The sequence below is a fragment of the Gavialis gangeticus genome, unplaced genomic scaffold, assembly GCF_001723915.1.
Source record: "Gavialis gangeticus isolate Ggan-Ray unplaced genomic scaffold, GavGan_comp1, whole genome shotgun sequence".
Lineage (NCBI taxonomy): Eukaryota > Metazoa > Chordata > Crocodylia > Gavialidae > Gavialis > Gavialis gangeticus.
The window spans coordinates 14,648,901-14,674,401 of record NW_017729019.1 but is presented as its reverse complement, the minus strand read 5'-3'; the positions used below and the strand labels follow the sequence as shown (position 1 = coordinate 14,674,401).

At 53.6% G+C, this 25,501-nt stretch overlaps 1 protein-coding gene and 1 long non-coding RNA gene across 2 annotated transcripts in view; both read right to left on the bottom strand.

The window, feature by feature from the left end:
- The window catches only part of LOC109295356, a 6,426-nt gene extending 5,147 nt beyond the window's left edge, over positions 1-1,279 (bottom strand). Inside the window, exon 1 of the long non-coding RNA XR_002096730.1 lies at positions 1,270-1,279. This is a non-coding gene — a long non-coding RNA (uncharacterized LOC109295356). The remainder of the gene's footprint in view (positions 1-1,269) is intronic.
- Positions 1,280-1,906: 627 nt separating this feature from the next.
- On the bottom strand, positions 1,907-24,237 carry SPDEF (SAM pointed domain containing ETS transcription factor). Its single transcript, XM_019514288.1, has 6 exons — positions 23,853-24,237; positions 7,846-8,337; positions 4,522-4,719; positions 4,279-4,326; positions 3,499-3,639; positions 1,907-2,470 (listed from the first exon to the last, which is right to left on the bottom strand). The coding sequence occupies exons 1-6, from the start codon at positions 23,932-23,934 to the stop codon at positions 2,292-2,294; spliced, it is 1,140 nt and encodes a 379-aa protein (XP_019369833.1). The 5' UTR covers positions 23,935-24,237; the 3' UTR covers positions 1,907-2,291.
- Positions 24,238-25,501: the final 1,264 nt, after the last annotated feature.

Sequence of the window (25,501 nt, the reverse complement as noted above, 5' to 3'; positions counted from 1 at the left end):
AAAAAAAAAGAAAAAGAAAGGAGAGCAGCACACAAGGATGCAAAAATCGATGGGTCCAGCTTTGTTTGCAGCTTGCTCTTGCTCAGGAGATCAACCTACTATTGATAGTCTCTGCCAATCAGCCCAGCCATCTAGGAAGTACAAGCACAAGCCAGCAAGCTCTCCTGCGTACCACGTGGCTTGCGGACTCTGCGCTACTCAGAAAAGCTTGTCAGTGCTAGCCTGCGGCTTGGCCAGCTGGCCTCCTGATGTGGCCAGGTGCCAGCATGTTCCAGCCTCGGGTCAGTGTGAGCCCTGGCAGAAGGCTGCCGTGTATAATCCTATTGTCTTTCCTCTCAAGTGAGCCTTGCTCACAACACCGCACAGGGGTGACTCTGTCCTTTCACAAACAATACCAGAAAATGGTCACTGCAGCTGTTCTAGGAGAAACTAGCTGGGTTCAGTCCCTTCAGATCTGATCCCAAATCATAGCTCATCAGCACGGTTTGGCCCAGTCAGTCCATCGCTGGTTCTCCACTAAGTCCCCAGCAACCGACCAGAAATCCCCTCCAGGAGCCAAGGTCTCCTTTCCTTTACAGCTGTGGCTGCTCTCAGCAACATCAAGAGGAGAATGATTGGGGTAGGCAGCAGCAGGACTGACCCCAGAGTAACACTCAGGGCTCGATTCTGGTTTGTTTACACTGGCACAAAACCAGAGCATCCCAGAAGCAGCTCAAAGGCAGGTTCCAGGTTTGTACCAGTGTAACCAGCTTTGCAATCTGGCCCCTTGGTACCAAAATGGTGCCAAGGGGCAGAGCAGAAAATGGCTACTGGGTTTCTCAGGGGGAGGCGAGACGTGGGGAGTCTAGGGTACAGGAAGATAAAGATGAAGGGTCCTTGGGCAGCCAGACCAGTGCGAGGCTGTCACACTGCAGCAAATGCTACCGGCTATCTTGGCTTTTCCCTGGTGCCGAGAGACCAAACCAGGATGGCAGGGCAGTGGATGCCCCCCTCTAGCACCTGCATTTCCAAAAGAGCCTCCTTGGTTCTTCTGGCTGGGAGCCCTGCCACAGCCCCGAGACCCTCTGAGCCATGCAATGCCATGCAAGGCTGGGCGTGGCTATGGGAGCATTGCCATATCGGTCATGGATAAGAAGATGGGAAAATTGCCTGAGTGAAAGCCATTCTTTGACTATTGATGCATCATGGAAGGGGCACCCCACCAAGTGACACGGCCTCTGGTTAATACTGGAACCAACCAACTAGGAGGAATTACCATGGATAAAGGACTGACCCTTCAGGGAAGGGGCCCCAGATAGAGCACCAGCCCTTTTCCAGATCTGCCTTTAGTGATAAGAGCTATTCCAGGATGAAAGATCCCTGGTGGATGCAGGGAGGTGAACCTCTTCCCTGCCCCTGCAAGGACCTGGTGCTGACCGGGAAGGAGCCAGGCTAGGAGAAGTGCTGGGACAATTTCTCCCTGGGGACTTTTCAGGACAAGCAAAGTCATGATGCTGTAGAAGTCCCCTGCCCGGAAGGGGAAGCTACAACCTGAGCAGCAGCCGAATCTGACTTAAGTCTTGGTGAAGCTGTCCATCTCTTTTGGGCATAAACCAACCAGTAACTGAGGGGAGATAGGACGAAACGTTAGCTGGGGCTGGATATCGTATCCCCAAAGCACACGGTACTGGCCACTGCCCAGAAGAGGAGAGGACAGACCCGCTATCGGATCACTACCTCAATGCCTCTTCCCCCTCTCAGCGCAAGGGACTTGGAGGCCATGGGTCCTGGGTTCTGCACCCGGCTGCTCTGCTCTGCTCTATGTGGCAGGTCACACAGCCAAAGACTTCCAGGTCCAAGTAGCTGTTAACAACCACCCCCTCCCTCCCCCCACACACACTGTAGCCTCATCCACAATGGTCAGGTCTGCACCCCTGCCCCTACCCAGCGTCTAAGCCTGCCTCTCCCCCAACCCTGAAGCTCATTAGCGGGAGCAGAGGACTCTCTACACACATCCGTAGGCCCCAGAATTACATGTATACACTCTATTTCATGGGCAGTTGTTGCTAGTTGTGGTGTCTTCCTATCTATGGGGGTCCATTCCCCCCACACACATGCTCTGTGGCTTGGGGGAGGCTGGAAGCTCTGAGGTTCATCAGGGAGGTTTGCTGGGTTTCCAGCCTCCTGCACAACCCAAGGCTTCATCTGTTTTTCTTGGTGGTGGTTTTGGAAGGGCATGGGAGGTGCAGCGGTGAGAGAGACCTCCCTCCCTCCAGGTGCTCAGTCAGTTCCCCCTCCTCCAGCCCCCGCGCTCAGACAGGGTGTACGAATTGGTAGACCAGGCGTTGGGAGATGTCCGGTTTCCGGATGATGCCTTTCTTGTAATACTGCCGGATGGAGCGGCTCAGCTTGTCATAGTTCATGGCTGGCCGGTTTTTCCGGATCCCCCACAAACGTGCCACCTGGGCAGAGTCCTCAATCTTGAATATACCTAAGTAGGGAGAAAGGAAATGGGGAGATAGGATGCAAGTGTATGACCCATGGCCACCAAGAAGCTCAGCTTTGTCATCTACTCACTGGATGACTTTGGAGAAGCCAGTTCCCTTCCCACCCTTTATCTGCCTTGTAAAGCCTTTGGCTCTGGGACACTGCATAGATACAGCTCCGAGCACAATGGGAGCAGGCTGTAGAGCAGTGCTGGAATATAGATAATAAAAGAAAGCCTCCAGATTGTGACTGGCACCTCAGTTCAGGGAAGGAAGTTAGAGAAGAGAAATGAGGGACAAGTTTCCCAGCAGCTCTGTGAACCAACCCACTTTCCCTCCCAGCCCCTGGCCAAGGGTGGAGATGGGGAAAGAATGTGTCACTCAGATTTGTATCTAGGTTGAATCACCAACGCAGCGCACACCGATTTCTGGTAAGTGTGTACTCCTGGGCCTTTGCACTTGCCTGAACTCAGTGTAAACGAGGCTTATTTACTACAGGAACAGCTCCCTAAGCTTTTTGTGCTTCCTCTTGCGTCTCCAAAGCACCTTATCCTGCTAAAACATGGACAGGACCCAGGCAGTGCAGAGCTCCTTTAGAAGTCTTGACACAGATGGCTGCTAGCCACTTTCCCCCATGATGAAGGTCAACTGAGTGCATTAGGTTACCAGTGGGGTTGAAGAGCTCCTATACCCTTTGCCAACATGCATATAACAGATGCTTCCTACAGTGTGAGTAACAGACAAAGAATTGGGATCGGCATCACTGTATGCAGCAAAGGAAATGAGAGTTACACCGTGCTGCTCCACCCTACAGAGCTATACCCTCAGCTTAGGGCCTGGTCTGATCTTGCCTGTACCAATATGAACTGGGGCTGGATTGTCTAAGTGCAAAAAGAGCAGAAGAGGCCAAATGTGGACTGGTGGTAGGAGTGATCCCAAGAGCCTGGGGAAGCTCCTGTCGTTGCAGGGGGTCCAGGAGCATTACCATGGACGCAGGAGGTGACCGAGGCCCCACCCCACCAGTCTCGCTCACCTTTCTCCTTATTGAGCCAGCGAATGAAGCGTCCGTAGTTGTGAGGCTTCAGCAGCAGCTCTTTGAGGAACTGCCACAAGTGGATGGGCTGGCCCGAGCACGAGGAGTCCACCTCACTGTCCGCCCAGCTCTCGTCACTCGCTGCAGCAGGAAGGAATCAGACCCCAGGGGTTAATTGATCATTGCCAGCAGAGGAATGGACAGTCCTGGGGCCGGGAGGAGCCTGCTGTCTTTGGTCTGCTGGTACAAACCACACCCAGGTCCTTAGCGGCTGAAAGTCCTCACTACTGATCCCGGGGACGAGGACCTGGCAGTGGGAACACTAGTCTGAGACTCACAGAGCCACAGTCTACCGCATGTTTCCTGTGCACCCCTGACAGGACCTTACCAGGCCTTTCAGCAGGAACTCGGCTCCCAAATACCTTGGAAGACCTGGACCTTCATCTTCCTGTGCCTCGTATCCCTTTCTTTAAGATGGGGCTACCTCCCAGGGGGACCAACATGGTACAGATCACAAGGTGCTCAGATCATGGGGTCACAAAAGCTAGAGACAGAACCAATCACCACCTTTGGGCTTACTAACCTGGCTGCTAGGGACTAATTAAGAGTGTAGTAAAACTACCACTCACATAATTAGTTATGATAACACGTGTAGCATGGTCGGAAGAGAGGTGATGCTTCACATAACTGCGACCACCTCACCAAAAAGGGAAACATCACTGTCGAACCCCCGGCCCCTTTCCTGGCTGGAAGCAATGCCCACGACCCAAGAGAACTCACCACAGTATCGCACTTCTCCTGGCCCCACTTTCTCCTTCATCCAGGCAGCTGCAAGGGAACGAGGTTGGGGGTGACACAGAGCACGACCCTCATGCAGGGGAGCAGAATCCCCCACCTGCCCCAAGCAGCAGATAAAATCGAGAGGCCCAAACACCCCTGGAGAACATGCGGGCAGGTCAGCACTAACGAGTCTTCAGCTCTTGCTGAACCCTGGCTGATCCCTCCCCACCTGCCAGCTCGTACCCGATTTCCAGATGTCTAGGTGGGCATGCAAGACATCCCCGCACACCGGGGAGCGCTGGCGGAACTGCTCCTCAGACATGGCGCACAGGTCCTTCCCCGACAGCTCCTGGAAGGACTTCCCAATCTGGGGCAGGCGGTACTGGTGCTCCGTCCACAAGATCCACTTCTGGACGTTTCCTGGACTCCAGTCTGCTGGGTCTGAGAGAGAGACAGATGCACCCCCAGGAGCCCTGGTGAGTGGGGACCTGAGGACCCCTCTCCCCTCCAAAGCTTGCTCTGCAAGGGTCATGGGAGCAGGGAGCATGGCTTCTGCCTTCCAGTGGCAGCTCCCATCCCTGGCTTGGGCAAGCAGTGATCCTCATAGGAGAGCTGCCCGTCCCGTCTCAACCTACTTCATCAGAAATACAGGACTGAAAGGACGATGGGTCTTATGCTCCCTGTGCTCACAGCCTGGTTTTTTTTTTGCCCCAAGCACCCTAGAAACCAAGTCCCTTTCCTACGACGTTACGTCCACTCAAGGAGAATCCCACCTCGGACAACAGCTCTCAAAGCCTGTGGGTGGAGGGAGAGAGGCATCAGAAGCTGGCTTCGCACAGCTCCAGCTGCAAGGAGCCCATCCGTCTGCACCGAACCCAGCCAGAGAGCTCCCTTCCAAAGCAACGCTCCCCGCAGAGCGTGCGCGCCCCGTGCGTCCGCAGCGGAAAGCAATAGCAGTACGACCTGTTCGAAGGGCTAGTTGTCCTAAAGGGATACATTTTTCCTCTGCCTGTCAATTCCCTTTGTTCCCATCTCCATTGTTCGGGAAACGGCAGGGCCCTCTGACAGAGCACCTGGCTGGGGAACGCACAGCCTGGCTTTGCCTGCAGCCTGCGTCTGCCACCGGAGCGCCCAGGAGAGACCGACAACCTGCTTTACTTGGCTGCAGGAGAGAGGCATCAGCGGAGTCTCACCAACTTCACAAGACCTGCAGTGATTTCTGTCAGAGACGGGCCTAGAGCAGTGTTAACTATTAAAGCCTTAATGTCTCAGTGGCTCTTTGCACTTGGGTGATTGGAGATGTCACAGGAGCCAGGGGGAGGGCAAACTTTGAAGGTAGAGGAGGAAGCATGGACTCAGCCGCAGTCCTGTGGTGGTTCTGGGCTCAGCAAAACTCCACGGGCACTTGGGCCAGGGGCTGCAGCTCAGGTCCATGCTCCACCCTCAGCAAAAAAAACCCCACAGGGATCTTTATATGACCCCAGGTATGTAAGAGGGGCAGACTGTCAATTGGTGTAAATTCCCAGAGCCCTACAGACTCACTCCAGCTGAGGAACTGACCCCACTTTGATCGCTGCAGAGAAATGCATCTCATGCGAACCACTGATCTCCCTGCCTGCGCTTGCCGCATATTGCTACATGAAGTACCGTCCTCCTCGCTCCCTGGCCTTACGCACCTGCAGACCTGCCCCCTGCTGCCATGTGCCATTCCCACCAGCACACAGTAGGTGTTAAAACTGACTGCTCCCGTCAGCCTGATTTGCAGAAGTCTCCATCTTCAGCTCAGGTTTGCAGGCCCTGAATTTATCACCCCGTTGCAGAGAGAGGCACCATCAAGTGGCAGTTTGCTGTGTCCCAGGGTTGCTGCTGGACCCACAAGGTGCAATTTCTCACTGCCTCAGCATGACGGCCATGCTTTGGGCTCCATCTCAACCCCACTGAAGTCAGTGACAAAACTCCCACCATCCCCCTGGGAGCAGGCGCAGACCCTGAGCTGGATGCAGCCATCAGAAGAGCAAATGGCTGAAGTGGCTGATTGTTCTCAGCGGAGGCAGATGACAGAACAAGGAGCAAGGGGCTCAAGGTGCAGCAAGGGAAGTTTAGGTTGGATATTAGGAATAATCTTCTCACTAGGAGGGTATTAAAACACTGGAACATGTTACCCAGAGAGGTTACGGAAGCTCTACCCTTGGAGGTTGTTAAGACCCTGCTAAACAAAATTTTGGCTGGGATGATGTAGTTGGGGCTGGTCCTGCTTTGAGCAGGGGGTTGGACTAGACGTGACCTCCTGAGGTCCCTCCCAACCCCATTTTCTATTAGTCTGTCCCTTCCCACTTCAAGCTAACCCCTTCGTGACTACGGCAGCCTGCTGGGCAAATCCATGCACTTCCACAGACCTCTCCCACTCCTGTACTGATATGTCTGCAGGATGACTTTATCCCGAGATGGGACTGGCAGGGCAAACACTCCAGCCCTGGCACCATCGCTCCAGGGCGCTTGGCTCCGAGGGACAAGCTGCCTTGATTTCATTCTCACCGTGACTCTCTTTCCCTGCGGTTCATGCACGTTGCGCTCAGTTTTCTGTCTCATGCCCCTGCCACCCAGATTTGCCACTGACGTCAGTGGCAAGCAGCCTTTATTCTCCTGCACCTGAGAGAGGCTGGTTCTGGTGGATACCGCATGTTCCACCACATGCTCTGCCAAGTCCGGAGCAGGAAATCAGACAAGATGAAGAAACAGAAAAACAACAACAACCTGCTCCCTCCCCACCCAGCCTGACACCGTTTTCCACAGCACTGCTCTGCCTTGGAGAAGACCTTCCCCACCAACTCCATGAACTACATCCCACAACATCCTTGATGCTGGCAATGGGAAAGATCTGTTCATTCGTAAGAAAGCATGCGTAGGCTGGTGGACCATTCTGTGTACCTTTGGAAAAAGTCGGACCCTGCTTCAGCAATGGATCCAGGTGCAATAGATGCTGCCATGTCAGCATGTTATTCGTGGCCAGCTGCTCAAGGCCAACCACTGGAATGGTTGATCTGTATTTCTTTCCAACAGGAGTGCTTTTCCAAGGGGGAGGGACGATTACTAGCCTACATGTCATTCCACAACTGCCCATAATCCCAGGGCGAGCTAGTGACAGTCAGCTCTAGAGCCAGACCTTAAAATTTGCTGAAGCTGATGGTGGAGAGGGGCATTTTCCAGGGTTTTGGGCCAGACCCCTGAGAACATGTCTCAGCCTTGCCCATTATGTGTGAGATGCGAGCCCAGTCCCTTAGACACTTGCTCTGCTGAGAGCAGCAAGGGGGACAGCTAGGACCCAAACAAAGGTCAACAAAGACCACAGAGAGACCCCAGCAGTGTGTGAGGGTCCAGGACGCCTGCCACTGCACTGAATCGAGAGCGGAGAGACCGGGATGAATCCCAGCCACCACCTGGCTAAATCCAAGCTGGCCAGCAAGACAGACAACTCCCCAGCTCAGCCTGGAGCTCTGCAGGTTCCTACCAGGCACCGAGCTGCCCCTGCCAGAGAGCAAAGACCAAGGGACAGAAAAGGGCACCCACCTGCTGCGATGTTGAGAAGCTTGCAGGCCGTCTCAATGTCCTTCAGCACCTCGCCCACCACCATGCTCTGCACCTGCTCCAGCGAGTGCTCCTCCAGGTGAAGGCTGGCCTGGTAGTCCATGTCAGGGCTCAGCCCAAAGCCCTGGCTGTCGATGATGGGGCACTGCTCTGGCTCCTTCTGCACCTCGCCCCGTCCCCCTTGGCTGCTGCCCTGCAGAGTCTCTGCCAGGCCCTTGGGCACCCAGCCAGCCTCCTCGGAGTAGAGCATGTCAAAGTAATGGACGTAGAAGGCAGGAAGGGTCTGCTCGGGAGTGGCTGGAGGGCTGGGGCTGTCGAGGGAGCTCCAGCTGCAGGTATCAGGGTCCCGTATGACAGGCGGCTTCTCCAGGCCAGTCAGCAGCAGGGTGTCCTGGAGGGCGATGCGGCTGTGAGGCAGAGCGGTCAGCCCGTGGCCAGCACTGCCCATCCCTCTGCACGGGTGTGTCTCCAAGTCTGGTCACCGCACAAGGGTGGAAGAAGAAACACATCGAGACGCGCCAGTCAGAAAGGATGGTTTTGAAGATAATGCCTGCCTTTCTGCCCAGTGGTCATGCACAATGGGCGAAATCTAAGCCTGTTAAAGGGAAAGAAACCTCCAAAGAGCCCCTCCACGCCCTAAGAGACCCCCAGATGAAAACAGGTTAAATAGCTCTTCATGGGCCAGGGTGACTCCTTCGCTTCTGGGTCAGTTGGCAATGAAGGGGAAGAAGTGTGTGTGTGTGGGTGTGTGTGTGTGCGCGTGCGTGCGTGCATTGGAAGGGGGAAGAATCAAACCAGTTTGGGATGACCTGATAATCAAGTGCAAAGGACAGCCATCCCCAAAGGTAACTTTCCAAAGTGGGGAGAGAACAGCGTATGGGGTAAACAGCTCCCCCATCGGAGGGGAGACAGGCTGGGTAGGGGGGAAGCCACAAGCCAGCTTAGGAAGAGGTAGCTGTCCGTAGCAGATGGGATCCAGCACACTCACTGGAAAGACGCTGACATCAAACAAGCACTGGGCTTTGGCAGGGGAAGCTGGACTTCAAACACCACTGATTTAGAGCCAGACCCCAGCTCTATAATGAATGTTAGCACTCACACATACAGCTGCTTGCAGTCACCCAGCCAGGGAGGGAGATGGGGCAAGGATAGAAGCATCTCTGGAGCCAGAAAACAGAGAGCCCCTCACTACCAGAGCCTCCAACTTCAAATCCGTCCATACTGCTGGGGACAGGAGCCGTCAGAATAGCAAGGAGCAGCAACTGGGTTTGGAGGGCTATCGTTCACCACTCTGGCATGGGGCTGATGGCTCAAAGCCTCATATGGCACCTAGCATGGCTGTGCTGCGAGTCACAGGCCCCAGGTGTTCCCAGCCAGAGCACCGGACCAGCTTTCCAAAGAAACCACAGGCACCTATCATTCTCAATAGCTTCAGTGGGAGTTAAGCTCCTTCAGCCCATGAAGCGTTTCTGTAAAAGTGACAGTCTGAAGCCTTCAAGTGCTCCAGCTGCTCTGCAACCCTGCCTATACAGATCCCAAGAGCCTGCCTTGCCCTGTGGCAATTCCCTAATGCAGTCCAGCCGGGTGTTTGCCCAGTTCCTGCTGTACCCAACAGCAGCTCATATTGCACCAGTGCCCCCTTCATGAGCTTTCTTTTCACTAACAGTCTGACCCAGAGAATAAACTGAACCCCAGTTATCAAGAAGGACTCGCTGCTATGGGTGTCACCTTCCAGAAGTGACCCCCTCCACACATGCTCCGAGACCTCGGCCCCTTGGCATGGTCTTTGCCAGGCTGCAGGGCACAGGGCAGCGGGTGGTTCTTTGCTATGGGCATTGCACAGTCCCAACCCGTGCTTTGTACTTTCGTGCTAGAACACATTAGAACAGCCCGTTTCCATCCGTCTCACGTACGCAGGGAGTCCTGGACTCCACAGAGAAAAGGATGAGCCTGCTGAATTTCCATGGCAACCCTGAGAAATGTCTCCATCGAAAGAGAAAACCTGACAATTCCCCAAGAGGAGTCTGGAGGCTTTAAAGAAAAGATTCCCCTGAAATAAGCATGTGGTTGAAAGGGCACCCTTGGGGTCAGGGCACCCACCCTTCAGTGGGGATTTTGTAGCTGTTGGTATGGCCCATGCCTCTCTTTTTACAGAGATTTTCTGCAAAAACAAGCAAATGATTCAGGGCTCCTTTTTTTTTTTTTTTTCCAAGGGAGGAAAGGGACAAAGAAGTCAACGCCAGCAGCCCCCAGTGCTTTCAAGAAACCCATCCATAACGTAGTACCCCCAGGACACATCCCTCAAACATAGCAGCAAGCCTACAGGGGCAATCGCTACACATACAAGCTGCCCTGTAGCAAGGGGTCTCAACCTTTCTACACGCCAAGTCCCCCTTGTTAGCTTCAAGGCACCCCTCCAAAAACACCAGGCTTTCTCTCTCATTTCTTGACTACAGAAGTATGATCAAGCAATCCTTCTGTTGCAAAGACTCAGAAAGCCCACAGCAGGGCAGAGCGTCTTTGCCACCGTGGATTCTTATTTGAAATCTCTGGGTTTATCTTGTGAAGGTGTTTGCACACTGCAGCCCCCTGGTTGAGAGTCACGGCCCTACAGCAACAAGTCAGCGTGCCCAGTTCAAACCAGTGCCCTTACAAGAAGCACCCAACATGCAAGCATGTGGGACCCTGTCCTACAGGGACCCTCCAAGAAAAACAGTCAGCACCGGAAGGTCGGCACACATCAGCGAGCCTGAGAAAACAAGCCAGTGTGGGGCTTGGTAAAAACGACATCCGTGGGTGGACAGATTTCAGTGTGGCGTTTCCCTGGGGGCATTATAAAAAAAAGACGGCAAGCAAAAAAAAAACCGATCTAAGAAAACATAATGAGGAAGATACGCGCTTGGGTTCTTGAAAGTAAAGGAAGCAAAAGGATAGAACAGATTAAATCCCTTGAGTTTATTCAAGTCCTTCTAGCCAAATGAATGCATCCTTTGTGTAGGAGGGATCTTATTGACTGAAGTGTTTTGTACTGTGCGTTACTATCTTGGTACATTTTTCTACATGCCAAGAAAATTTCATTTCTTTTCTGCTGCTCCTTCAAGGTTGGCTCCGGCACATGGGCTGGCCCCATGTTTGCTCCCTCAAGTTAATGATGGTTGGTAAATAAGAGATAATTAAATGTCATTAATAGCCGCAAGCCAGAGGCCCATTAACCACAAACCTGCCAGCAGAAAAGAGATTAAAAGAAGAAAACAACAACAAAGGAGGGGACATCTGGAAGATTTGCATTGTTGCAATTAAACTCCTCATGCTGAAGAAGCCAGCAACAAAGTCTACAGCGATTTTAACACAAACAGTATTTAACACTCAAGCTTTGCAAACGTTCCCTAATTAGCCCAGAGAAGGAAGATTATTCTCCTTGGACGAGAACCCCAGCTGGTGTAAATCAGCATAGCTCCACTGAAATCAGGTTCTACACCGGCCATCAGCCTGACCTCTCCGAGCCCCTGGCCGACACAGTCTACACGACCGAGTGCTGCTGCTGGCACCAAGGCTGAGGCAGAGGGAAACTAAATGAGTTACCCATGGTCGCGTGACATCAGTGGCAAAGCTAGGACTACCACGCGGGAGCTCCCAGCCCCTACCCCTGTGGCCAGACCCACCGCAGCTTTCTTCTGCTCCTTTGTGACATTGGTTTTTTTGAAGCCCAAACTTCCAGGCGTTCTCTGCACAACTTATGGGAAAGGCAGCCTGTTCTTCCACGAGGGCCAGGGTGGACTGCCATCACTGGGGGCAGAAATTCCCAAGTATTCAGCCCCCAAAGCCCCCTCCACTGCCTAGAGCTCTGCCCCTACTGCCTCACTGTTCCTGTTCTTCAACTCAAGGAAAATGCAGCCATCCAGCAACCACCCACGCAAGCCAACAACTACAGCCCCCTTCTCACAAGCACCCGCAGTAACACAGCATCTGTGACCTGCTGCTTAATGAGGAACCAATGAGTATCCAGGGTGAGGAGCCCCATGCTAGAAATGGGCCTGCATTAGCATCAGCTGCCAGCCAGCCCTGGGTGGCCTCTCCAGGGGCCAACACTTCTGCACACAGGCCTAGTCACGCTATCACGGACACCGGATGCAACAGCACGGAGCTAGCAGGAGGATGAAGCTGACTATAGATAGAGAAATCTTCTGCTTATACATTTAGCACATGAATATACTGCAGTAATGGGGCCATATAAGTACCTACGGTAGAGACACCCCTCCACCCTCAGAGGTGGAAGGGGCAATTCTACTGTGCATCTCACGCACACATGCACGTACGCACAGCCAGAATTTGAGCTAGCGTAAAGCCCCTGCCTCGTGGACACCGGCAAAGCAAAACCACTCAACTTGAGCCTCCCGACACGGGCTGTAATCATCAGCAGTGCTGAGGAATACAGAAACAAGAGGTGACAGCTTTGCAGCCCTTTGCTCAAACAGGCGTGTGTCTTGAATGTCACCATGGCCCACAGACTCCCCTGCCATCAACTCCGCTTTGCCGGTCAAATACCAGATAAACAGCCCCACTGCAGAGCCAGTGTGACCCCTCCACCAGGCTATTCCCACGAGCTGCCTTTGGGCAACCTGAGGCCAGGCCTGAAGAGACCCCCCAGGGGTGCTCACACCTCCCCCGTAGCAACAGGTTTCCCTGAGAGATGCTGCCCGGTTCCAAACCTCTAGTTTATTTGCTCTGGATTAGATGAGGAATTGTGCAGATCAGCCATAAATCCAGCCTCATGCTGGCCGCAGCACAAAAGGGAAGCGGTAACAGCTTGCAAGGCCTGGGCCCTGAGAAAGCTTTTGTAAATCTTGGACTTTGGTTTTTCTTGGAAATGGGATTAGATCTCAGCCCCACCTTCCTTCCCAGCAGAGAAAGAAATAAGTCAGATGGAGAGCAGGCTAGATCCCCAGGCCCTAGGACAATGGGCAAGCCTGAGACCCATCTCACTCATGGGTAGTTCCTCCAGATCCATCTTCCCCTTTCTTCTGCCAACTCTCAGTTGAAGTCCCCACAATACCTTTAGCTAAATCAACCCCTGAGATGCGACATGGAGCACTCCACTTGCAGTACCGTCCCCCTACACATAACAGCTCTCCCAGACCTCACACAAGCACCAGTTGCAGCAGCTGGGACAAAAAGTCTGTGGCTCAAGTCCAGCAGAGTCAGATGCACTTTGCAATGGTCCTGGCACCAAGAATGCTTGGAGCTGCATGGGATTGCCCATTCCTCCCAGATCCTGCCCAGAGTGAAGCACCTTGTGCTCCATATCACCCCCTAACCTGCAGACCAGACCCTCAGAGGGCATAAATGAGGGAGAAAAAAGGGCCATTCGCTCAGAAGAGAGCTCGAGTAAAGTCAGTGAAGCAACACTGACTTCTGATGGCAACTTTTTCCCTGCAAAAGTGCTGGGTACAATGAGAATGGGGCTCCAGCATCCGTGAGGGAGAATGAGCCGTGCCTGTGCTCATGAGCAGCGGGGCGAACTTCACCCTCTGAGCTAGAAGGCAGGCCCTGACCCAAGGCTCTCATAAAGGAGGCACTGCAAAAAGGTGAATTATTGCCTGGAGTCATGTCCCCAGTCACCAAAATCGCTAACAGAAAACAAGCAGCCAAGCAAGCAGGGCTGCAGCCGAAGTGACACAGGAGACGCTGCCAAGCCTGGGGGGAAACACCTCCCTACGCAATCAGAACCACCTTGGTTTCCACCACCCTCCACAGGCCCTGACAGCGTGACCCCCTCCCATCGTGGGAAGCAAAAGGCCAGAGCTCCTGGGAACCAGCCTGGCCACGGACAGAACCGCTGGGCTGTGGGACGGCAAAGTCTGAGTAATCACCTAACAAAATGTGCTGTAGTCCAAGGGTGGGGACCTTTGTTTGACTTTCTCTGGCTTTGGCATGGAGGCTGCTGCTGTGGTCGAGGCCTTTACGGGCTAGGTGGGGAAGTGTTTACTCTAAGAAGCTGCTCTGAGAAAGACTCTTGTTGCGATAACAGGAGGAGGGATTGACCAAGGAGAAAGGCAGCTTTCCTGGCTTGCGTCCCTCTCTGACCGGGGCCTGGGTTCTCATGGTCTCAGCCTTGCACTTCTTCCCCTTGCTCTCTGCTTTGCTGTCATCACACCCCCACCTCCTCCTGCCTCCCCCTCACTTCCATCTCTCCTCCCTGCGTGTCTTCCCTTCCATTACTCCCTTTTGTTTCTTTTTCTCCTACTTCCCCCTTCTTCACCTCCAGCCTCTCGCATCTCTTCAGCCGCTGTCCTTTCATTCATGCTAGAAGTTAGCTGCAGCTCCCCTGCCATCCCCCACCAATCCCTCTGTTTCTCAAAGCCAAGCCGCTGCAGGGACAGCATTACAGCTCAGGGCATGAGCAAACAGTTGTTAATCCCACAGCAGGCGCAGCGTCCTTCTGCTTCCTCATCAGCCCCAGCACCTTGGAGAGAGCTTAAAGTAACTGCCAGATCCTTTCCCCCACTGATGGCAAAGGCAGCTCTGGGATTAGGCCCAAAGCTCATGGAGCAAATGCATGCAATAGAGAGGCCACATCCCATTGCACTCCATATGATACCTGCCATGGCCTTGAAGACACCAAAACCGACCCAAAAGGACCAGCCTTGGCTACTATCTTCCCCTCTCTGACACTTCCCTGAGCCCATCTCTGCCATATCTAAGCACCCCACCTGAACCAAAACAGCCTATGAAGTAATGACCATGTCAGCTCTTTAAAAAGCACCTCCCTAGCTTGAATGTATTCAGCCTCACAACATGCCCTTGTTGAAGTAGGGCAGGGCCAGTAAACCCAGCAAGAGTGACTTGACCAAGATTACTCCAGAAGGCTGCAGCAGAGCAGGGAACTGAATGCAGGTCTCCAGAGTCCTGTGAAGACCCGTGAGCCTCTGGATGGGTCATCCCAGCTCCTGCATTACAATTTTTCTCTACAGCAAAGAAAGGCCATCTCATCCTCATCAGTTCTCCCATTCTCTTCCCGTCTCTCATGCCTCGCAAGTAAGCACCCCAATATTCAACTGCTGCTATCTGTAGCTCACACTTGCTGACAACCACCTGAACAGGGGAAAACTGTCTCCTGGCCATGCTCATGCTCTGAAAGATTACTCCTACCCCACACAATACTGCATAGCATCCATGAGGTCACCTCTGCAATCCTAGTGGCAAAAGTACCATGGGAGCCAGGAGTGTGGTCCAGCACACTGGGCACCCCAAGCCTCACCTGGTGTGAATGGCCACAGCTCCACTGACTTCAGCAGAGTTTGGGCAACTAAGACCTCAGAGGGTCTCTCTAGTGGGTTGTAGACCCAGGTCTGCCACTGATCTGGGGCCCCTCTGCACCTCTGTTCACTCTGCAAAGTGGAGATTACAGCATCAACCCTCCTCTCTGCATTCCCAACCACTGAAAGCAATGGGACCAGGGTCTCCCATCCTTCCAACTGGGTGATGCTCCACCAAAAACAGCAGCAGTAGGTGTCTGCTCCAAAGCTTTTTGAAATCAATGGGAACCCTTCCCCTGTTTTCCAAGGAGTTTGGACTGGGTCCCAAGAGCTTGAGGCAAGCAGGATTTGGCCCTAAGGACCATTTTAATCCTGAGCTTCTCTTGGAGGGACAGAGGGGTGGAGAGAGGGTCACTGAAGCCAGTGACCTAGGAGATCCCTTCCAGGGCTGTGTGGGTGTGTGACAAGATGTGGCTGCTGCATGTCAGGTCCCAGGAAAGCCTACATTTCCTGCACTGCTGCTGCCAGGGTCTTTTCAGACTTGTGCACCGATGACCAGGGCACATGGGAGTTGTGGATTCAGAGTTCACAGACCCTGAACCAGGCTCGTTCCTAGGCCAGCTGGCTCCAGTGTGTTACTTACCCAGAAGGTCATCCCAACCCAAGCAGAGAGCATGGGCAGCACTACAATACAGCAGAAGTCGGGGGGGTGGGGAATATTGCACTGTTTTAACTCTTTTCTGTTTCCATCTCCACCTTCTCCCCTAGCTCTGCAAACATGCTTTCCTTTACAGTTCTGCCCTGCCCGCGGAGACGGTGCTGACGTACAAGCTGAGCCACAGTCGATACAAATATCCAAGTAAAAGGCGGGGGTGAGGGAGGATTAAGAAATTTGCTCTCACAACATTTAACACAAGCTACCACCGAGCTGTTAAACTCCTCAAAGCCCGAAGGCCTGAGCTGACACTCAACAGGCTTCCTTCCCCCTGCAGGAGCCAGGCACACCAGACATAACACGCAAAAGAGGACACAGTAGGGACAGTCAAAGGCAGCTTTGTGCAAAGACGCTGGAAAGGGGCTCTGGAAGCTTTTGACGAGCCTTGGTCTGGTCTGGAGGCAAACCAGAGAGTCACTGCAGAGCCAAGAGGCATTGCTGTCTCAAGGGCTCCCACCGCCTGGCATGTTCTACATATCAAAAGCACCAACATATTCGAGAGCTATTCTGCTCCAGTGGCTTGAATACTGGACTTGGACTCAAGGGACTTGGATTCTAGTCCTAGCTGGCCTGCTAGGTGCTCTGGGTCACACCCCCTTAATCCCTGTGGGCCTCAGTTTTACCACCTGTAAAATGGAGGCTCATCATCTGCTTTGAGATCTACTAGTGAAAAATACCACATGCTGTCATTGCCTCTCCTCACAGCTTGCTCAGGGGTTGGAAAGCTCCTACCTGTATTAGAGAAGGAGAAACTGAGGTTCAATGGGGTTAAGTGATTTGTCCAGGACCAAACCAAACAGGCAGCCTGCCAAAGCCATGAACTAAACCCTTGAGGGCCCTTCCATTGCCTTGATGACAAGACTTTCTTCTCTGGCCAACTATAGAGATGCAATACAGCCCACATGCTCTTGTCCCAGGGATCAGTCCTGCTCTTGCTCCCTCTAGCCCACTGGCCAGGGACTTCTCCAGCCTGGCATTAAATGACATCAGCAGTGTGCCCTATGGAGGCTATTCCACCATCTATCTGCTGCTGGCCTTTGCTTTGTTTCATTACTGGCCTCCTGGTTGCAGCCCTGAACAAGTCCCCTGACTCCTTGGTGCTTTGTCCCTTTATTAGCTGCTTCTGGTAATGGATCCTGCCCCTGCTATTTCCAACTCCCCAGGAGCTGAGGCTGAGCAGGGATCAGATCAGAAGCACAACTTAGTGGGAGATTCTTCACTGAAACACGACTGCACAAGGCCAGATGTGCTCAGGTAGAAAACCTCTGGGAAAGACCTTAAATTAGCAGAACTCTGCATTGCTACAACCTGATCTGCCACTGCTAATGATCAATGTCAAAGACTGGCAGCCTACAAATTCCTCTTGGCATCTGGGTCCCAAGTTGAGGCCTTCCCACACACCATTAGTTACAACAGACTGGGCAAGGGAAATTCTGACCTCCCCTTCCCTTTCTGGCTGCACCCTGCAAACAGCACCAGTGATGACGGACAAGGAGTTGACACCAGCTCTCTCACTCCCAGTTGCATCAGCTCTGCAGGACTAACCAGGATGAAACAGCTCATATAAACAGTTCTGTTGCTAATGCAATCAGCTCTGGCTCTATATACACGCACACCAGGAGCTAATCTGCTGGGAAATTTTCCATCGGCGCTTGACGGATCGAGCCACACCTAGAGTGAGAGTTTGTAAATGATGCACACAGGAAAATGTGCAGGTTATGCCTGATTATTTGTAAGATCAACCTAGCAAGGCGACACATGAGTTCTCACCAGTGGCCTCACTTGTCTGAACATAAGGGGCAAGATTTCACATGACAACTGCAGGCCAGTGCAAAAGTGGAACCTGGTGGTTTTTCCAAGCCACCAAAAATAAAATTCAGCAGAAGCCTTTTGCAGCAAAAGAGTGCATTCACCTACACTCCCAGCAGGAAACACCAGTAGCAAGGCTGAGAATGAGGGACAGTGCCCCTTTCTCCCCTTCCCTCACCTCACAGACCACCACATCTGCCTCTGGGCAGGAGCAGCTGTGAGGACAACACGTAGCACCTGCAGCTCCACAGGGATCTGGATTCTCCTGTGTGACATCCAGGTCTCTCTCTCTCACCTGAGTAAGGACATCAGGACCAGGCCTAACAGGACTTTATGTTACTATAACCCAGTGGTTCTCAGCCTCTCTTAGACTATCTCTGGATAGACTCAAGTTGCCCCTCTTAGTTTTCACCTTTTTTTTTTTTTGATTACACAAAAATAGAGCTTTTCTTCTGTTGCAAAGAGCTCAGAAAGCATGTTTCTGTTTGAAATCTCTGGGTTGATCTTGTGAATCATGGTTGTAAACCTAACAGTGCTAACATTGCATGGCACTCTGCAGCACTCATAAAGGGATCTCCAGGCATCTCAGGCACCCAGGTCAAGAACCACTGCTGCCACCCCTGCCATGCTACCCATGCATTAATCGCTAAATGAAGGGGATGGAGAGTTCATCAGTGGTGGGATTGTCTAGCTATATCAAGCAAGATGAGACTGAGCAGTCGATGCCACCTTCATCTGTGCAGTACTAATCTAGGCTACTCGAGTGCTGAGGCTCTGAACGTACCTGGCCGACAGGTGGGTGGGAGATGATGAAACTAAGGAAAAAGCTCCTCTGCTGTCCCTTCCTGAGCAATCTAGCTGTGCAATGAGTAAAATGGTGGCCTGTGCACCCTACCTCCAGGGCTCTGTGATGATCCAGTGAGCTTCAAACCCGCAGAAAACAAACTCCTCATGCTCTGCAACTCAAAACCCCAACCCAGAGAGGGAATGTAGTGCCCCCAGGAGGCAGAGGGGCCAGTGTCAGATCTCTCCTAAACATCCAGCCTTGTCACTCTAGGGAGCCGTTGCAGAATCAGCCGATCCACTGGAGGCAATGGGACCTGGACTGCAGCACTCAGCTACGCCCCAAACCCAGGCCCTGCCAACTCTTTGCCAATCATGCAACAGCAGCCTCGTGTCTCTAGGGGAGAGATGGCAGCCTATAGAAGATAGCACCAGGCTGGACCCCAGGACAGCTGGTCCTGTCCCAGGCGTTGCTGGTTGGATGACTGCAGATAATCCACTTTCCCTTCCTGCTTCTGTTTCCCATCTGTAGGATGAGGACAACAATACTGTCCTCCTTTGTGAAATGCTCCAAGATCTACTGAGGAGTAATGGGTGCATTAGTGTAACGACGAGCCTGCTCCAAGTCAAGGTGATCTCTGGTCCTGACTCCAGCAAACTTGGGTTCAGGCCCTTCGAGAGCCAAGAACACACCAGCCTTAAACAATGAGCTCATTAATAAAAATTAAAGCTGCAGTTAAACGGGTTGGGTTAGGGTGATGCTTGGAAAGTCCTTCCAACTGTTCGTGACTGCAAGCAAATAGGCAGAGGGGTTGGAAGCAGAAGACAGGGCAGCCTGGGGGCATGTGTGGCTGTAGGAAACCTCAACCATTTCCTGTGTTTCACAAAGCTTGTTTGAGTTTCCCTAGGCTTTCTGCTGCCTCAGCTGAAATCAGATCCAAGGCAACCACAGCCCAGAGTTATGTGGGGGAGCTCAAAAGCAACACGCTGGCTCTGCATCTCTAAACCACCTGCTGTAGGAAATGCTGGGTGCATCGGCACAGCCACCTCTCCAATAATACAAAAGTCACAGGAGAAGTTCATGTCTTTTAGCAGCTCCCCCAGTGTGAGCTGGCCAGGTTCTTTCTGGCTGCCAGCTCAGTGATCACTGATATACTACAAGACCAGGCAAATCAAGGTGGGTAAAACAAGACTTGACCTGATCCCTAAGCCCAAACCTCAGTTTTTGCTCTAGGCTCAAGCAGGGTTGATTACCTTGCTCTTTCCTTCCATCTCTGGGCTTTGGGTTCTGCTCAAGGGCATAACTGGGAGCCCCACCAGGTAGGGAGAGACCTGCACATCAGAGCTGAAGGACCAGGCAGCCATCTGGCCAAAGGAGCTCAAGGTCCCGTGCAAACTAAATTACACTTCTCCTTGGATCAAGTGGCCCACGCGTTGCTGAGGCTGGACCGCTTCTAGGTCTTGAGCTGTCTCTTGTACCGTGCTGCAGTCTGCCAGTGCCCCCAGCTGCCTGATCCTGTACTGGGTTCAGCACCAGGCAGACCTGCTGGCTGGAGGGACCAGAGCAGTTTCCAGTCTTTGGGGGTGGGTGTGCAGGGGTCACCATCGGGCACCCATTCATCAGCCCTCGGCCTGTGGAGGAGCACAGCCCAAGGCTGGGCCGCTTGGCCCTGCCCAATTCTTTCTCCCAGCCTAACTCCAGCTCAGACCATCACCCTGGGAGAGCCAGTCCTTCTCACAGAGGCAAAAGGCTTCTCAGCAGAAACTGGTGTCTCAGCGCCCAGAGGCTGAGGGCAGCTATGCTCAAGAGATGCCAAGGCTCATGCTGACCTTACCTGCAGCTCTAGCCTCTGCAAAACTGGGCTGGAAAAACTCAGCCTCTGTCATACAAATTCTTCCCTCTCTCCCAATCTCTTGTCCCCCTGCCCCCAAACTCCATCTGTTTACCCCTCCCTGAGCCCCAGGACTTCCCAGTAGCTCTCCAGGGACTGGCTCACCTTCCCTCTGGCTAGCAGCTTCTGCTCTGCCCTCCTGGGCTCTTTGATGCTGCAGCAATCATAGCTCCAATCCCAGTCTGGGGGAGTTAGAGTCTACTCTCATGCCCTTGACCACCCACCTCCACAGAGGCTGCTCTGCAGAGACCCCTCACATGCACCAGGAATTGCCCTTTGTGACATCTCCAAACTGCCTGGTTGGGATCCAGGACTTTGGTGGAGCTGCTAAGTTGTGCCTTGCTGTGCTCCTGGTTTGATGTTTTGGTGTGGACCCATCCCTGCTCCACAGCTTCCCCCATTTACACAGCTTCCTGCAGCCACCTGGAAGAGTAATCCCAAAGCGTCCACCACTTCCTTCTCCACCCCACATGATAACAGTGACTCCTGCCCAGGGCATCCCCTCCAGAAACAGGCTATGTGGAAGGACAGCTGAAGACCCTAGCACTTTTCACCTCACCTCATCTCTCAGATGCTATGGCTCATTCAACACAGCCACTTTTATCCTGCTGCCCATCACCACTGACCCTGAAGTCACCTGTCAGCTTATTCCTGCCCATCATGGGCAGGACACATGCCTGACAGACCCCTGCCTGACATCACCACTGGCTTTTCCAGCCTCAAGCGCTCTGTGCTCTAGAAATACAACACATCATACCAGGGTAACAGGAACAGGCCTAAGCAGAGTCACCCTCATCTTACTTTGAAGGGAGAGCACCTGGAAACAGAGGCTATCAAAGTCCAGCAGGTTGGGTATGGAATAATTTAGAGCCTATTTGCTTTGCCAGTCAGACATCTGGTGGCACAAAGGAAATGAGATGCTTTTATTGGGGGCCGCAAGATTAAACATGAAAGCACTCTGCCACTCCTGTAACCAAAGAGGGAGCTGGTGGCCAGAGCAAATTGCACCAGGCTGGGTGCAGAGAGGATGGCTTGTGAATATACCGGTGGCAAGTGACTACCAATTCTGGGTGCCTCTGGTTTTGAATGCTTTTCTTGAAATACCCAGAAGGGGCCTAATTTTCACAAGGCAGGAGCTCGACACTATAAAGAAACAAGGACTTGTCAGAGCTGGTCGAGTGGGGCACCGAATTCCTGGTTGTTTCTGAAAAAAACCTCCTCTGCAGTTAGCAGACAGCAGTTAGCAAGAGAGTTCACTGAGGACAGACAGGAATGGAGTCGGAGTAGGAAGCTCTCCCGAGTTATCAGATGGGCTTGAGGACAGATTGACTGCTCAGGATGCATAGAATTGGCCCAACACTACCCACCTACTTCAGGATCCTCCCAGCTGACAGCTGGCGCTCCAGAAGGCCCACCGTCTCTCCCAGCTCTCCTCTCCACAAAGCCACGTATGCTGGGCTGGGCACAACTTGGGCAGCGGCTGTGTGGGCTCCTGGGGCCGGGCGGGGTGGCAAGTCGGGGCACTTTCCCCATGGTGTAGGAGCTCCTCGTCAGAGAACTGTCCCTGGTTCTGGATCCGGGGTGGTTCTGAGCTGCTGCATTTGAGGGAGCATTTAGGTCTGGCCTTCTGCTCTGGGGTGGGATGGCCTAGAAAGCACCCCTCACCCTTGGAGCTGGTGCACCCAGTGCTCAGGGACGCCCCGTGCACAGGGAGCCGTGCATGTCCTCGCAAGGGCTGATACCACAGCAAGCATCCACGACGCACCATGGACTTCAAGAGTCCCCCAAGCACTTGGACCCCAAACCTCCACCTGCCCTTTGAGTCCTGAAGCAGGAAGAGCCCAGGCTACAGCTGGCCTGCCCTCGGCAGTAGCATGCACTGGGTGCTCTGCCCACCTCTTGCCAGTTCCCTCTGGTTTTGCAGGGAAAGAGGGTAACAAAACAGCAGAAGGCAGGACAAGGTGTTCAGTTTAGTCCCCCCCACTGCTCTCTCCTCCTCCTCTAGAGAAGCTAACAGCTCTACCCCTTCAAGCTCTGGCATCAACAGGTCATGCAGAGACCCAGCATGAGCCCGGCTGACTGCAGGGGAGCAAACAGCCTGTTAATAGTTATGGAAGATCTGTTGGTGCAGTTACCTTCAAGACATATTAAAGAGCATTTTGCCTTCATCATTTCCACCCCCCTCCTCCCTGCCTCCTGGAAATTCTCCTGCCAAAGCCGACTCTGAATGAACATGGGGGGGTGGAAGAGGAAGGCACAGTCAGTGTTTCTCCCCCACTCCTCCCCAGTGACCACCTGCACCCAGGTCCCTTGCCATTTACCCGCCCCAATGTCGAGCCTCTTAGGCGAGGAAGCCCTATTCCGAGCTGCCTTTGATGTTCGCATGGGTCCTGGCGGCCCCGGGTCAAGCTGCCCTCTCCACCTGCAGGGGTGGGGGGAGGGGTGCAGCGAGCTGCAGGTCTTAATTAAGCAGCAGCTTGTGTGTGTCCCAGGTGAGCAGCAGAGCTTGGTGTTCCCCATCAGCCCCTGGAGGGCCCCTATTTATTGCAGCAAGGTGCTCGCCCTGCAGAGAGGCCCCCGGCCATGAGAACGCCGGCATTGTACAGGCGTTGGCAGCCAAGGTGTCGTTTGTGTTTCGCTACCCGAGCAGAACCATCAAAGCCAAGCCTGGAGCCAACTGGCCTTTGGCACTGAAAAAAGCAGAGAGGGGCTCCGAGATGCTGATGGCCTGCCTTAAAGGGTTAAAGCCCTACCCAGCCTTTTACAGACCTGTCCACCAGCCCTGTGCATTCCCAGCCTTGCTCGGCCAGTCCCAGAAACCTGGTGGTCTGCATAGCAGCAGTGATTCACACCGCACGTGATCCAGTAACAGGGCTGGACAAGGATGTTTCCCCGGAGTGATCCCCAAGGAATTTAATCTATCAGCTGAGCTTTGCATCCTCCCAGAAGCAAGTGGCACTTAGCCCATTTCACAGTTGGGTAAAGTGAGGCACAGAGCTTGTGGTGTCATGGTCAAGCAGCAAAAGGCAGAGATCCCAGAAACCCTGCCCACTCCCTGCAACCCTGCCCTTGCTAAAAGGCCTCAGGGGAAGATTCCCCAAGGTGCATATTGAAGATGAGTGCACAGTTTCCAGCAACCTTCAGCGGGTTGTCAGCAACTAACTCCCTTTCTTGCTTTGGCAATCAGGTCCCTCCCACCTGCAGGGAGTTTCACACTGGATTTGCCCCCTAGGCAACGAGCAGTCCCAGTTGCCTCCAAGGGAGATACAAGAGACCCTCCATGGATGGTCTGCCCCACCACAAAGCGCCTCAATCACCTCCAGGGGTCCACCAAGTCAATCAAAGTGCAAAACGAAGCAAATAAAGTGACACAACAATCCCCCAGCCTGGCACCAGGCTGTAGGCCGGAGAGGCAAGGCTGGGTCAGATGGGAGAGGGAAAAGCCCGGGAGATCTCAGAGCCCAGGATAGACTCTGCGCTGTCAGGGAGGACGCACCAGAAATGACACTCTCATAGCCAGAGGATTGGACTTACCCACTAGGTGTGCAGAGACGTGTGGGCTCTCAGCAGCAGCATCGGTCCAGCAAGAAGGGTAGAAGGGGTCTCCCACTGACATTCAACATCTCAGTCAGGCACAAGGAGGGGGCTGGGGGGGAGCAGAGATGTGGCTCCGGGAAGTGGGCACGAGGGCTGTGCCCCTCACCCAGCGCAGCTCAGCTCCCAGGACACTGCCCGCGCGCGGTCTGGGAAGCGTCAAGTCCTCTGGAGAGGTGCCACCAGGAGGGACCTCCGCCTGCCAGGGCACACGTGAACTCAGCACCTGGCTGCTCTGAGCAGCTGGGGGAGCAGGAGAGAATCTGTGGGGCTACAGGGAGAGGCACGAAGCTACGGGCATCTGCCTCAAAGTAGGTACCGCAGGCACTGGCAAAGCCCTGCAGCCGAGCACCAGAATGTAGAGTGCTCAGCAAATGCCTCCCTCGCTCATTATATCTAATTCCTTCCTTATTTACCTGAACAAACAAGCTGGGTGCTTACCTCAGCTGGAGGTGTTTGAATATCCCAGCCCAGAGTTAACCCTTCAGGGGACCCTTCTTCCCACACCTGTGAAGCCTTCCTCAGTACTTTGCCTTTCTTCCCCACATGCGGCTGCCTCAGCCTGGCAGCCTTTAACCCCTTCAGGTCTCTGGCCAGCCCCAGGGGCCCTTGCTGCCAGCGGAGCTCAAACGGAGACTCAAGGTCCTTGTAGACTGGTGCTGAGGGGTGATGAAAAGGCTCCTTCTTCCCCCCCACAGGACCTGACCGAGGTGTTGGCCATGCCTGGTTGGTGGGTCATCATCAGTGCCCCTGTGGCGCTGCACCCCTGGGGCTGCATAGGTGGCACAAATTCCCCGACGGATCCCATTACACCCTCTTGCTGCAGACCCCTCCTCCAGAGCTGCTGGACCCGGAGGCCCCCGGTTTTGCAGGATCCTCTTTACCCAGAGTCGTTCCCCTCCATCCTATTGGGTTGCTCATTGCTCTGGGGCATGCACTGGAGATCGGCAACACGTCTGTGAGCCACAGCCCTGGTGGGGAAATGGCGCTGTAAGGGCTTCCTCTACATGAACCCGAACATCCCCAACTACAGAGGCCTTGCTTTGCCAAGCAGGCAGTCTATGCCCGCTGTTGAGAAGTAGAGGGCAATACTCAATAGCAACACGGTGATACACCACATTTCCGTAGCACCTGCCTCCCACGTTGGACCCCAGAGTGCTCTGGGAGGTCTTCTACCTGCTGAAACGCTGCTGCCTCTGGGATGGAAGAAGGCAGCGGGTGGGCAGTTTACCGCCAGTCCCCTTCCGCCAGCCCAAACCAAAAAGTAACCTCGTGGAAGCCAGTGGAATCCGACCCATGGCAGAAAGGAGACTCACACCCACTGCTGAGAACAGACGTCCCAAGAAGCTACCTGGGAGGATACAACCAGCGCTGGGAGAATAAATGGCTTTTTCGGTTCACTGGCAACTATCAAGAGACAAAGGAAATATTTTGCTTCTGGTTCGAGGACTTTTTTTTGAGGGTTCTTGAATGCTCGGAACTAAACCAGAAGGAAGTTTCAAAAGGAAAAATAGTTATGGCTCAGATAAAAATCAAAATGTTTCATTTCAAGGGCTTCTAAACAGAACATTCCAGCTTCTTCAACTCCC

Bases quoted from the DNA above. Each gene is read 5' to 3' on its own strand.
- SPDEF (XM_019514288.1), bottom strand. From the start codon at position 23,934: ATGTCAGTGGGAGACCCCTTCTACCCTTCTTGCTGGACCGATGCTGCT. The intron at 4,720-7,845 runs GTGGGTGCCCTT...TCTCTCTCTCAG, and splicing joins GCTTCTCAACATCGCAGCAG to ACCCAGCAGACTGGAGTCCA. The intron at 2,471-3,498 runs GTGAGCGAGACT...CTCCCTACTTAG, and splicing joins CTGGCTCAATAAGGAGAAAG to GTATATTCAAGATTGAGGAC.